The sequence below is a fragment of the Ptiloglossa arizonensis genome, chromosome 8 (assembly GCF_051014685.1).
Source record: "Ptiloglossa arizonensis isolate GNS036 chromosome 8, iyPtiAriz1_principal, whole genome shotgun sequence".
In the NCBI taxonomy this organism is placed as follows: Eukaryota; Metazoa; Arthropoda; class Insecta; order Hymenoptera; family Colletidae; genus Ptiloglossa; species Ptiloglossa arizonensis.
The window spans coordinates 7,880,077-7,892,667 of record NC_135055.1 but is presented as its reverse complement, the minus strand read 5'-3'; the positions used below and the strand labels follow the sequence as shown (position 1 = coordinate 7,892,667).

Genomic DNA, 12,591 nt, shown 5'->3' with positions numbered 1-12,591 from the left:
ACTACCTCATTCGATACACGTATACCCAAAAACTTTATTCATCTTTATTTCACGATAATCAGTAATAATTCCTACAATATATTCTGAAAATGAGTCGAAAAAGACCCGAAGAACCAGTGTCAACAAAGAGCTATTCCCAATCTTACGTGATTACTCGGATAAAACTTTGCACAAATTCAAAAATATTTCCAATCGGTGAACCAACGACAGTTGACTAGACGATTTAAATAGTTTTGATCCTTTGCGCTCGATTCGTTCTTTTACACGGAAACTGAAAACCTTCGAAAGATCTAACTCAAAAGTAAGAATTTGGATCTTACATCTCTGCATATATTACAAAGCATTTCTTTCACCTCGAGTTATAAAATTTACCTTGAAAATTTTAAAAATTAGAAAAATTAGTAAAATTCGAATGCAAAAAAAATTCCAATAAGAGCGCAAAAGGTTAACAGTTTGAAATTCTCTCTGAAAAAGAATCAGTCGTAAAAATCCGGTAGACGCGCTATTACGTAGATCGTTTTACTCGAAGATCCTACCCTGTTCTAAACTGACTCAGTAATTCACCTTGCACTCGCGATTGTTCATACAAAATGGCTCTTGTTCGCACAAGAGCCACCCTCGACGATTCTTCTTCGTCCTCGTCACCATTTCATCCCCATTGCTCGCGATTCATCGAGGAGCTCGAGATCCCTTTCACCCAATCGAACGCCATTTCAATGCCACTGTCACCAGCTCGCAAAGACTCTGGAGGAATCTCGTGATCCAGAACGCGACTCGTTCGTGTTCGTTCGCGTTGTAATAGATTCAAGGACCGTCGATCGACGATATATCGGTGACACCGGAGGGACCAGGAATCTCCTCGTACGATTCATTTGGTCGTAATTAAAACACCCACGCTGATTTGATCACCGGGGACGGAGATTCCTGAGGCGCCGAAGCACCATCGGGAATTACGGTGCGCCAACGAAAGGGTGACCTTCAACGTGTCAAGGACAACACTCACAGAGGAACATGGTCAACTGTCAAAGCTGACTGATGAAACCTTGTACGAACGTTCATCGGACCAACCTGAGAACCACCCTGTATTTCGTTGCTGCCAGTTGGTAAATTTAGAGGAGATATCGCTCTATTCAACAGAGCCCTTTTTGTTCGTTCCTGTGTAATTCTCAAATTACAAAAATGGCTGAAAAATATTTCAAATAAAACTCGTACTATTTCTGAAGGCCTGTAGATCGGTAGACAAAATTTCGATATTGTTTTTCTTGGATTTAAAGACTGGAGTTAAAGACAGAGTTCGTTGTAGTGATTCCGGAGGTCTATAAATTTGTAGGGAAATATTTGCATTAAGTTTCGTTTTCTTTGGAACACTTTTTCCTACCAAAGTGCAGGCTTCCGGAACAACTGGTAGCTCGATGTTTAATTGGCTGAAACTTTTGACGATCTCGGACGAGAGAACGACTCGTCCGCAACAGACAGTTCTTCTCGAATATTTTATTTATCCGTCGAGTGAATACAGATGGAGACAGTGAAAAGAACTTTGAAACCGCGAAGTTTAAATTTCGCGAAGAACACTTTTCTCGCAAGAAATCGTCCCGAGATTCAACGAGGTATCCAAAGGAATACTTCCAACGAAGTCACGTACAATTATCGGCTCGTAAATTAATTGTCAAAAATGGCAATTCCACGTGTTTGTCTCGTAAATCCAGCTACACTGGTCTGTCGCGAATGGAGTCGAAGCGGTTGAGAGAGGAACACAGGCCAAAAGAAACGAAGCCACTTTGTTTGTTAGCAATCGTAACGTTGATTGCAAAAGGTTCGTTTCTCTCGTAGCTGGTGGACCACTATTGATTTTATATACATTGTACGGTCATCAAGGAAAGTATAATTCCCCCGGTCCTCCAGAAATCAAAGCTCCAGAGGATGGGGCTGGAGAGAATGGAGTGAGGTACTCAAAGTTCCAGCGGAGACATCGTTTTACGGTAAATTGCCTTTATTAACGATTTATTAATATAGTTACTTTTTATCGAGCCTTCTCGGACCGCAGTATAAATTATACATTATTACATACATATGTTACACTTTCTTACAGTGGTTTTAAATATATTAATTATATTCATCGAGAGCGATAGCGAACGTTTGAGAATTTGTGTATTCGAGAAGCACGTTGCGATTTATTTAAAGGTAAAGAAATGTGTCAAGATCCATTACATTAGAATTTTAAACGTTTTATGCTCTAACGTTAAATTGTTACACCGAACGTATTTTCCAACGTAATAGCATACATTGGAAAATAACTCGAATTTTATAATACGATCTGAGAATTTTAATATTACCACTACGATGCAATGTTTTCGGTATTAAAATTTTCACTTACGAAGTTCATTGACAATAAAAATTCACGTATGTTTATTCCAGTTAAAATTATACACTTTTCTCGAAGAAAAAGAAAAGAAATCGACAACAGCCCTCGAGTACACGATATTCGTACAACTTTCAACGCAAAATGTATACCGCACTGTACACGAAACATTTACATGTTGCAAGAACATTCCTGCACGATAAATAATATTCAGATTGCGTAGAAAAAAGAAAGGATAGTAGCGTTAACGAATAGAAGACGTAAAAAAAAAAGAAAAAAGGAATAAAAATAATAATGATTCTCAAAGTACCGATAAAGTTTCTCGCGTATATATACAGGAATGAGTGACTTTCGAATTAATGACGAGTACTTTGGTAACGTGATGACACATTTTGCGTAACTATACCTTTCAGAGCTGCGTAACTCGGACTAGCCGCAGTAGTCAAGCATGGCTACCGAACCGCCAGTTGCCCAGTCCTGACACCTTCTATAAAACAGAAAGTAACTCGCGGAATTGTGAACGTGTTGTTCTCACCTGGTGCTTGGTTCCCCTCGCGTCTTGACACGCAATGTTATTGGTAACTTCTTAAAAATAGAACACTCTCGTCAGTCGTATGAAAACCTCCTCTTATTCACAGCGTGAAATTTCCAAATCGTCGATCGAATTTAGATCGGGTCACGAAAGCAAGGTCGATGTATCGAGGCACGTGATATTTACGATAAATGATTTTCAACTAAAGTTTACACCGTCTCACGAACAAGCGATCGGTAGATGTTACGAGCAACGAAAAAAAGATTATTCTACAAATAAAATGTATCAGTTTACACTGTTACGTCTGCTTGTAAAATGTAAAACATAACACTGAGACAATCACCGAGGGTATTTAGAGTCGATTTCGAAATAACTTTCGAAAGAAGCTTCTGCAATTTAACCGAAGCGTTTTACAGAATACTGAATTTTTTCGATCAACTTTCGAAACAAAAAATATACTTCATAATTTCTACACAGACTTGGACATGGTTTCTTACCTTGCTTTCGTGCATCTTCGTCTTCGAATTTCATTCATCCACGTTTCAATCATTCTATGCGCGTCAAAGAACGAAAGGTATGCGCTGAGACAGGAACAAAACCAGCAGAGCTGAAAAACTATTCTCACAGTGAAACGTGGATGATTGAAGGGAATTAATCTTATCACTCGTTACACTGGAAACAACGTGCAAGAAGGGACAATCCTTAGACAACGTGGCCATAGCCACGTACCTTGTACAGGGAATGCTATGGACAATAAGAAAACTCATGGCCAGGAGGACTATTATCTTGCTCCTCCTCGGAAGTTCTCCCTCCAGCTAGGTCTCGCTATCCTTAATACAGCATGTGGCTGCTTCTCGTTGCACCTGTGAAACGGAGTGTCATATGTCATACGTTGAGTATACATCGATACAGAGTAAATGATTAAAAACGTTGATTCATTGGAGGAGATCTAATTCTGACCGCTCTAAAAATTGCACAGCTAAAGAACTGCCTCTGCAATTTAATCCAAGCCTAAATTACAGAATAATGAATTTTTTCGAATTTTTTGGCGTTACACGAGCCAAAACTTCGTACAAGAAAGCTATCATTGATAAGGAAATACGATCATCTGAAGGTGTGGAATTTTTTGAAACTTTCCACAAACAGTTATCAACATTAAAGGAGAAACCACCCCTTACATCAAAACCATTCACTTCATTTGTTATTCGCTTTATTCGCGCCGGTACAATTCTTGAATTACAAAAGATATCCAAGAAATCTTACAAACGACAAAATTGTACCACGTTTCGATTATAAATATTCGAGAAAAGAATTTATGCAGTTCTTCCTACTGACACGACAAGAATGTTCGAATTCTTTTCCTAGGAATTTACAGACCTCCGGAAATGATACTCTTATTTGAAATATTTTCAATATCTTCTGTAGTTTAATAGTTGTATAGGCTAATGGACATTCGTGCAAAGTTTCATGAAAATCGACACCGGATGGTTCGCGATGTTCCTTCGATGGTAATTATCGAGATATTTTTTTGTTCGATATCTCAGTGTTCCTCTACATCTGAAAACCATTCGAGGAACTCACCATGAAGGCTCGACGTATTTTGCAATGAACTCGACAATGAGATCTCGGTTCCCGGGTGCTCGTGTATCACCGTCTCGGTGATATTGTTTTCCGCTTCGGAATGCGCGCGTCGATGCTCGCGCGTGAGCCCCTCGTTCTTTCGTCTCTTCTCGGTCCCGACGCAGCAACGTTGCTCCCTCTGCATCGTCATCTCCTGGGAGTAAACGGACTCCATGTTCGAAAAGGAGTTGAAACGCTGCCGTCTCCTGGATGTAGCCTGATGTGCCCGTCTGCCGACGACACTCGACGTATCGTGACTTCCACGCGAGATATCGTTTCCCCTTTCTCGACGTTGCAGCGATTTCAGAGAGTCCTCGTACCCACTGTTAACAAACAAAAAACAAAGACAAAAATTTGAGTGCAGAAAACAGAATGGAAATATTGTAACCAGGGATACGCATTTCTTTCGTTAGGTATCAACACAGTCGTTGCAGAATTTTTTTAATGACAAAGAAGCGAATAATTATAAGGGAGTCGTGGATGGAGTCCCTGAAACTTCTGAAATAAAAGACCCAAGTTTTGTGTAAATCGATGGATTAATCGTCTGCAGCCTAGTGTTGCATGAAAAATATGGATGAAAAAACATCTGGGAAGGGTTCTCGCAAGAACTACTTAAAAGAAGCGAGGTAAGCGGAAGACTCGAAACAACCGAGAATCTTGGAAGAAACGAGATTTCGGTTGAGATTCCCGGAAAAAGTGACTGGTTAGGTTTCTATCGTTACATAAAATGACAAGTCTGTGCTCGTTCGATGAATAATACATCTCGTCGCGCACAGAGAACCGAGATTCTCGTACGTCCCGAAATCTCGAGAGCTTCGAGTCTCGGAATCTCGATAAATTAAGCGTCTGCAGAATAGTGTTGCATGAAAAATGAGTTTGCACGAAAAAACATCTCGAAAAAGTTCTCTCAAGAACAGCTTAAAAGAAGCTAGATAAGCAGAATATTCGAAATAACTGAGAATCTAATATACGTTCGAGATTTTCGAAACAACCGAGAATCTCAGACGAAACGAGGAAAAATAGTTCTCACAAGAACAGCTTAAAAGAAGCTAGATAAGCAGAATATTCGAAATAACTGAGAATCTGATATACGTTCGAGATTTTCGAAACAACCGTGAATCTCGGAAGGACCGAGAAAAAGTGGCTGGTTAAGTTTCCATTGTTGTATAAAATAACGAGTCTGTGCTCGTTCGATGAATGAATCTTGTCGCTCACAGAGAACCGAGATTCTCGTACGTCCCGAAATCTCGCTAACTTCGAGTCTCGGATGTTCTCGTCCCTGATCAACCCGACGAGAATCTCCCGCGCTCGTTCAGTCGCAAGGGAAAATGGCCGATCGATCTGGCACCGAACTCTTTTCAATTTAGATAGCACGAATAGCTCCGTAAGTAATTCGACTTACTTGCTGCTCTCGCCGCTGGAGGGGCTCGACGAGTGACTGCAGTGGCAGGAGGCGCGCGCCACGATCCCAGAATCCTGACCGCTGGAATGCAAGGACGTCGCGGATGCCTCCAGGCCTTTCGGGGTCCCTGTCGTCCTCCCGGCGTGCTTACTACTACCTCCCGTCCTGCAAACCACCCACGACTCGCTAGCATCGACGTCGCGAAAAGATATGGAAATTCCCTGATACAAGATTTTTGTTATATTGGGGCCACGTTAGGGAATGCTTTCGTAATAAATGCATTCCCCTCGGTCGCGATTTTATTTAATTCCTCGGCTACTTCGGCTGCGTAGTTTGCTCGTGGTTGATATTTCCAGATACGGGACCAAGCGGAAAATGCTCCGCGTGGAAGGTCGCGCTCGTAAATTCCTCGTGGAATTTATCGCTCGTCGATATTTTCGACGCGTTCGTTTCGATTTTCATGCGTTCAACCGATGGACGAAAATTACCTTCACGAGTACGGAGAACCCGTACACTCGAGACATTTTTTAAGGAAAGTGTACACGACGTGTCCGATATTCGTGGTGCGATCGAAGATAACAGGGACGATTGTCTCGTTTAAAATTAAATAAAAATGTGTAGAATGAAATTTCTTCGTTTTTTTTTTTTACAGGAGGATTCCTTTCCGAGATAATCGAGTTCGAATACGCGCGAGGTGGACACCATTTGTGTAAAATTCGATGGAATTTGATTAACTCGACGATGGAATCTCGTACGAAGAATTTTATTCTACATTTTTCACTTGGTTCCTTTTTTGTTTTATGGCGAATCGCCCTCTTTTCGGCTGTATCGCGAGATACCTTGTATAGATAAAAGGGAATAATTCTTTGTGTAAAAATTAAGAGTGAATACGGAATAACATTTTTTTCGTACGAAGAATATTCGTTCACTTTGAATATTTTAATCGAGTACGACACGTCTGACCATTACTTGTTATTTTTACTTAAGTTCGTGTTTGCAAACATTGACGATGACACGGCACTACTTGTTCCAACTGATTCGAATTAATTAGAGCAGTGCTGCACACCTTAGGTAATATGTCAAAAAATAAAAAGATTAATCGAAGGAGATTAAAAAACTAGAAATTTCATAAGAACCGAGTGTATCATCGTCAAAGCGTCTAGACCGTCTGACCATTGGCGGGCAATACTACTTGCAGCGTACGAGCATGCATAGGTACTGTTGCACAGAATTTCAACCAACGTCACGAATACATTTTAAAAAACTATACGAATCCATATTCTGTGCAATATTATTCACAGAATACCACCACCGTGTTCAAAATTATTAAATTATTTCTAAATTTAAAATTCTCAAACTTAAAATTTTAGATTCTCCAAAGAGTATATTCTAATTTTCTATTACCACTGCTTATTCTTCGTCCCCTTACCGTAATCCTTTCTCGCTCTATAATTTACTAAATAAACATTTACTCGATCGATACAGAAATTTGCCGTTTCGATCGAACACTCGGTACTGTCTCTCCGCGCTCGAATTGTAAGTAAACGTGAAAAAAAGAAATACTAAAAAAAAAAAAAAAAAAAGAAAAATAATAATAATAGTCGATTGATGGACTTACGCGTGAAAGCGAACACAGTTGGCTCCGTGCTCGCAGATGCTCTGTCGCCTCGGCATGTCGGTGCAGAATGGCTCAGGGTCGTAGTGAAGGCCATCGACAAAGGTCGGGAAAAGCGGCGGCTTCTGCAGAGTCGCGGCTGGATCTGCCAATGCGAATCCAATCGGGCTGGTCGTCGAGAACATTGCTTTCTGCCGACGTTTGCGACTAACGGGTGAAATTCAGGAACTCCGTTTAGAACGGACGTCTCGTGGCGCGATACGGGTGAACTGATTTTCGTATTAGTTTTGCGTGCGAATGAGGCTTTCCTCTTTCGAGCTCTCTCTCTACTTCGAAAGAATTTTTTTTTTTTTTTTATGGAAGAAAAATGAAAATTCGAACGAATGGTTATCCATTCACATGACACGGCATGTTGAATTAAATTATTTTTATGTAAAGTGTCCCACAATGGACGGTACGATCGAAAAGGACGCGATATGATTAATTACGTAAAAATAAATTTTTAATTCTTATCTTAACTGGAGCGAGGTTATCAAAATGCCTCAACTGAGTGAAATTTCATTAGAGAATGTTTTGCAAAGATTACTCTCAACGAAAATTATTTTATTGAAGGAATTGTAACAAATTGGAAAATTTTGTCCGTTATTCGTCCAAAATTCAACAGTACACCGAATATGTAGTAAGAAATGAAAAGAGTTTGAAGGAACTGTACGGATTACTTCGAACTGAATCTAATCGTTTAAGGATTACACTCATGAAGAACGTGTGAACTTTAATGAGAAAAAATTTGAAAACGTTTTCTTTGGTTTAATGCAGAGAAGAAATTCCTATGTACAGGGTGATCCAAAGCATTTGATTAAAAGTTATAGGAAAGCGAGATATCGACAGAAAGCAGGAATCTTTTTACAAGAAATTAGTTTCTCATGAAACGCTAATTTTTTTTTATTACTTCTCACAACGTACTATACTTTCCAAATTTTTACTTATCGATCTTTTATAAAAGTATGCTTCATTATCTCCTAAAAAGGAATAAACTTTTTGTTCGACTATTTACTATCCTGTATGCTCTAGATTATCACAATAGAAAATATAAATTATCTATACACCTTTGTTGTACGAATTTTCGATTTTCAATTCAGATACCTTTCCGAAGCGATATATATATATTTATAATCTTCCAAAAGTACTTCAAGAAATAACAAAGAACAATTTCACGTGGAACGAAAGACACTTCAACGTAATACCAAATGGTATTTTTCTTTCAACTACTTTCAACTTCAAGTACTATTATCTGAAATTAATTTTCTCATAAGACGCTATCATAGCGTTGACGTCTTATTACGGTGACCATAAAAAATTTACTTTTATATTGACGTTAAAGGGTTTCGTTCACTGTTCAAAGTTATCGGATAGTTACACTCTGGTTACGGTTACTTCTTCCGTGAAAACCCCGAAAATTAGTATGTCAGCGTGATGAGTCGTTAAGCAGAGATCAGACGTAATGCAGATCATGCAAAGTCGGGTATCTCCTACCGTTTATTCCGGCGAACGCACGTAACACAGAGCGCTGTGACGAGGGCGCCCACAAAGACGACACATCCGAGCACTACGACGCCCACTTCAAGGGTGGATAGCAGGTAACGTTGATTACCTCGACGCGGAGCGCTTCCGGCGATGTCTAGGACATCGTACTCGTCCAACTCGCGCTTAATCTCCATCTTCTTTGTATGAAACACGCTGAAAGGACACGTTGGATAAACAGAAACGAATAGATTAATTAACAGCGAGATCAATTTATTCTTCCAAACCTTACGACTTTCACAGCGCATATCTAATACAATTACTCAAAAATTAAAATTCTCTAATTTAATTATCGAAGACCAAAGAAATTATTATACGTATTTCATTTTTATTTCTTATTCTAATTTTATCTTAAGAATAAATTCGATTTAAATACTGTCCGTGATTTAAACTGGGTACTATTCTTTTAATAATTAGTAAGTTGTTTTAGGATTACGTATTATTCGTTTCATTCGATCACTTACTTGTGCAAAGTATCCATGTCTATCATGACGTTTAAATGTGGATCGATAGCATAAAGATACACGTCGGTTCTGAAAGCGAAGAATATTTATTCTATTGTAACATTCACTGTTTATACGTACTTGTGAAATCGTATAATGTCACTCACGATGTGGTATCGATCAAATTCTTTTCAATATGTGGCTCCAGTTTTCTCACTCGAACGTCCAACCCCGTCACATTGTGTAGTACCCTAAATTAAATTAATAATCATTTTTGATTGTCTCTGAACCAAGTTTTTGAGAAATTTTCTTTAATAAGAAAAATACTCCGTACGTCTAATTACACTGTACGTGCCACAAGAAGTACAAGCGTTAAGTTGGATCGTCTCGTACTTTCGACCGTTATTGTATGATTTATTTACCTTCTGTAGATTCTGCATACTTAACGTGTCAGTATATAGTGTATAGAACACTATATTTTCCGTGAAACATATTCTTGCAGGTAATATAAATCTCTCGTTAGAACTAAGTTCAGCTACCACGAACAATTCAGTCACAAGTGCAAACTATTTAACTTGGGTTCTATTATACTCACGCAGTGATGTTCTCGAGTTGCGGTTCTATGTCCATGGGTCTTCGACCGACGACCATAACGACCTGTTTCTGGTCATCCAGTACGTACACCTTTCGACAAACAATAGTACTGGATTCAAGCAACAGAATCATATATTAGGAAACATTTTCCAATAACTTTACCATGTCACGACTCTTCTCATTTATAATACGAATAACGAGCAATTTGTGTACTGAATAAAATTTACAAAACAAATTTTTATTTAAATTGTTCACTCATAAATCCAATTGCAAATTTATATAAAAAATAACGTTTCGTATAATTCGTGTGAATTTAAATACACTACACATTTACTTGAATTATTATTAAATAGAATTTAACGAATATAATTCTCCGACAAGAGTGCAAGAAACTCCAGCTGTTCGAAATCAGATAAGATTCTCTCCAGTCAGGAAACAAATTAGAGAATTTATCCATTTTTATTAATCGTTATTATTTCAATATTCGTTTCTATAGAATATAGTAACTATTATATTCAGTAGAATATTCTATATTCTAGATCATTTCTATAGAATATAGTAACTACTATATTGAGTAGTTACTCTACATGTGGTAAAAATTTATATAAAAAATAAAGTTTCGTATAATTCGTATAAATTTAAATACACTATACATTTACTTGAATTATTATTAAACAGAATTTAACGAATATAATTATCCGACAAGAGTGCAAGAAACTCCAGCTGTTCGAAATCAAATAACATTCTCTCCAGTCAGGAAACAAATTAGAGAATTTATCCATTTTTATTAATCGTTAATATTTCAATACTCGTTTCTATAGAATATTCCATATTTTAGATTATTTCTTATAGAATATAGTAACTACTATATTCGGTAGTTACTTTACATGGATTGGACTAACTAAACGGTAGAAAAAGAGAGAGAAATGACTCGTGACACGAACAATACCATAAAATGCAACCATGAACTGATGCAGTTTTCGGTTTGAAATAAATCTTTCAAATTTACCAAAAAGGCGCTAGCCGATGTGCGTTGGGTGGACTCCTGAGTCCAAGCTATTCTGACCTAGATACTCGAGAGTGGACAGTCAACGCGTTAAAGATGGTCGGTTAAATTACGGTATGGTGCGACAGGGGGACTTACAAAGACGTTGGCGATGCTACTGCGTCCATTCTCGGCACCCCGTCTGTCGGTGGCCTTGACGTCGAAGCCGAAAACGCGTCCAGCGTCACGGCCAAAACTCGCCACGGATCGTACTTGACCGCTCAGTGGGTCAATGGCGAATCGCGGAGCGTCTTCTCGGCCAAGAATTTGGTAACGGATCTCGGCGTTTGCACCCTCGTCTAGATCTTCCGCCTGTGGACGATTAATCAAATCAGAGCCACTTTTTTCCCCTAAATCTTTGTCGATTTTCTTACGACAAATTCTCGTTAACATTGTCCAATGGAATACTGTTTCTCTAGACACAGTGGCTTAGGTGGGCTCAAGTATATTGTGGCGATGCGTAAGAATGAAATCGTGCGTGGTCCGGAGAGAATCCGAAGTGTTTGGAATAGAAGAGTGAAGTGTGAAAGAAGAGCGATCGAGAGTGGAAAATTTTGAACGAACGTGACCAGATGCGTGGAGTGAGAGAGATTGAGGATTAGAATGAAAGAGAATGAATGCGTGTGAGGATATAAGGTGCGAGAGAAGAGTATTTAAGGGCAGTCATTTTTGGAAAATTATCGAAGTGTGTCGTGTCGCGTAAAATAAGAATAGTGTAGTCAGCGTAGTTATTAATTGTGTGCTTTGTTAATGTTTTGTTCCTACTACTCCCTCATTCAACACACGTACATCCTAGAACTTTATTCACCCTTATTTTATAACCACCAGTATTCGATAATTCCTACAATATTAAGGATTAAAAGGACACTTTGAAGTTCATAAAAATAAAGTTTCCACAGACTTTGCACCGAGAGAAAATTAAACAATTAAAGCGATGATTATTTTTAGTTATATTAACGAGATGCAATGGTTCTTGGGTCTCGTTCTCTATGTGTGGTTGTAATCATCAAAAAGAACTAATAGTAAGTATATTTGACGTAACTCTTGTTGAAGTATAATTGGACACATGATCCGCAGGAGGTCTCTCTGGCAAATTCCAACATTTCGTGGCCAGACATATGGTTCTTTGAGCGATATTTGGTGGCCGACGAGAAAATACGAAACATAATACGAGTCTCGGTCCTAAATGAACATTTTCAGCATTTGCTACAATAAATTTTCTACCCTGGAAAGATTGTTGGATTGGTTTCGACTTCAACTATTGCGCAACAATGATAAAAACGTGTAGTCTCGTTAAAAAAAAAATATCGACAACCCTCTGTAGTCTCGAAAAAATATCGCCCCTAACGAACAAATGATAATCCCTTCGGGTATTTTTTCCTATCATCGAAAACGGGAGT

At 38.6% G+C, this 12,591-nt stretch overlaps 1 protein-coding gene across 1 annotated transcript in view; it reads right to left on the bottom strand.

Annotated features, from left to right (window-relative positions):
* Window positions 1–3,628: 3,628 nt before the first annotated feature.
* Window positions 3,629–12,591, bottom strand: part of Cad89d (cadherin 89D) — a 50,684-nt gene continuing 41,721 nt past the window's right edge. Inside the window, exons 14-22 of the mRNA XM_076318002.1 lie at window positions 11,291–11,503; window positions 10,148–10,236; window positions 9,720–9,803; window positions 9,574–9,642; window positions 9,062–9,265; window positions 7,532–7,735; window positions 5,914–6,078; window positions 4,473–4,834; window positions 3,629–3,754 (exon numbers count right to left, since the gene is read on the bottom strand). Of these exons, the coding sequence (XP_076174117.1) occupies window positions 3,723–3,754; window positions 4,473–4,834; window positions 5,914–6,078; window positions 7,532–7,735; window positions 9,062–9,265; window positions 9,574–9,642; window positions 9,720–9,803; window positions 10,148–10,236; window positions 11,291–11,503 (1,422 nt within the window). The 3' untranslated portion in view covers window positions 3,629–3,722. The remainder of the gene's footprint in view (window positions 3,755–4,472; window positions 4,835–5,913; window positions 6,079–7,531; window positions 7,736–9,061; window positions 9,266–9,573; window positions 9,643–9,719; window positions 9,804–10,147; window positions 10,237–11,290; window positions 11,504–12,591) is intronic.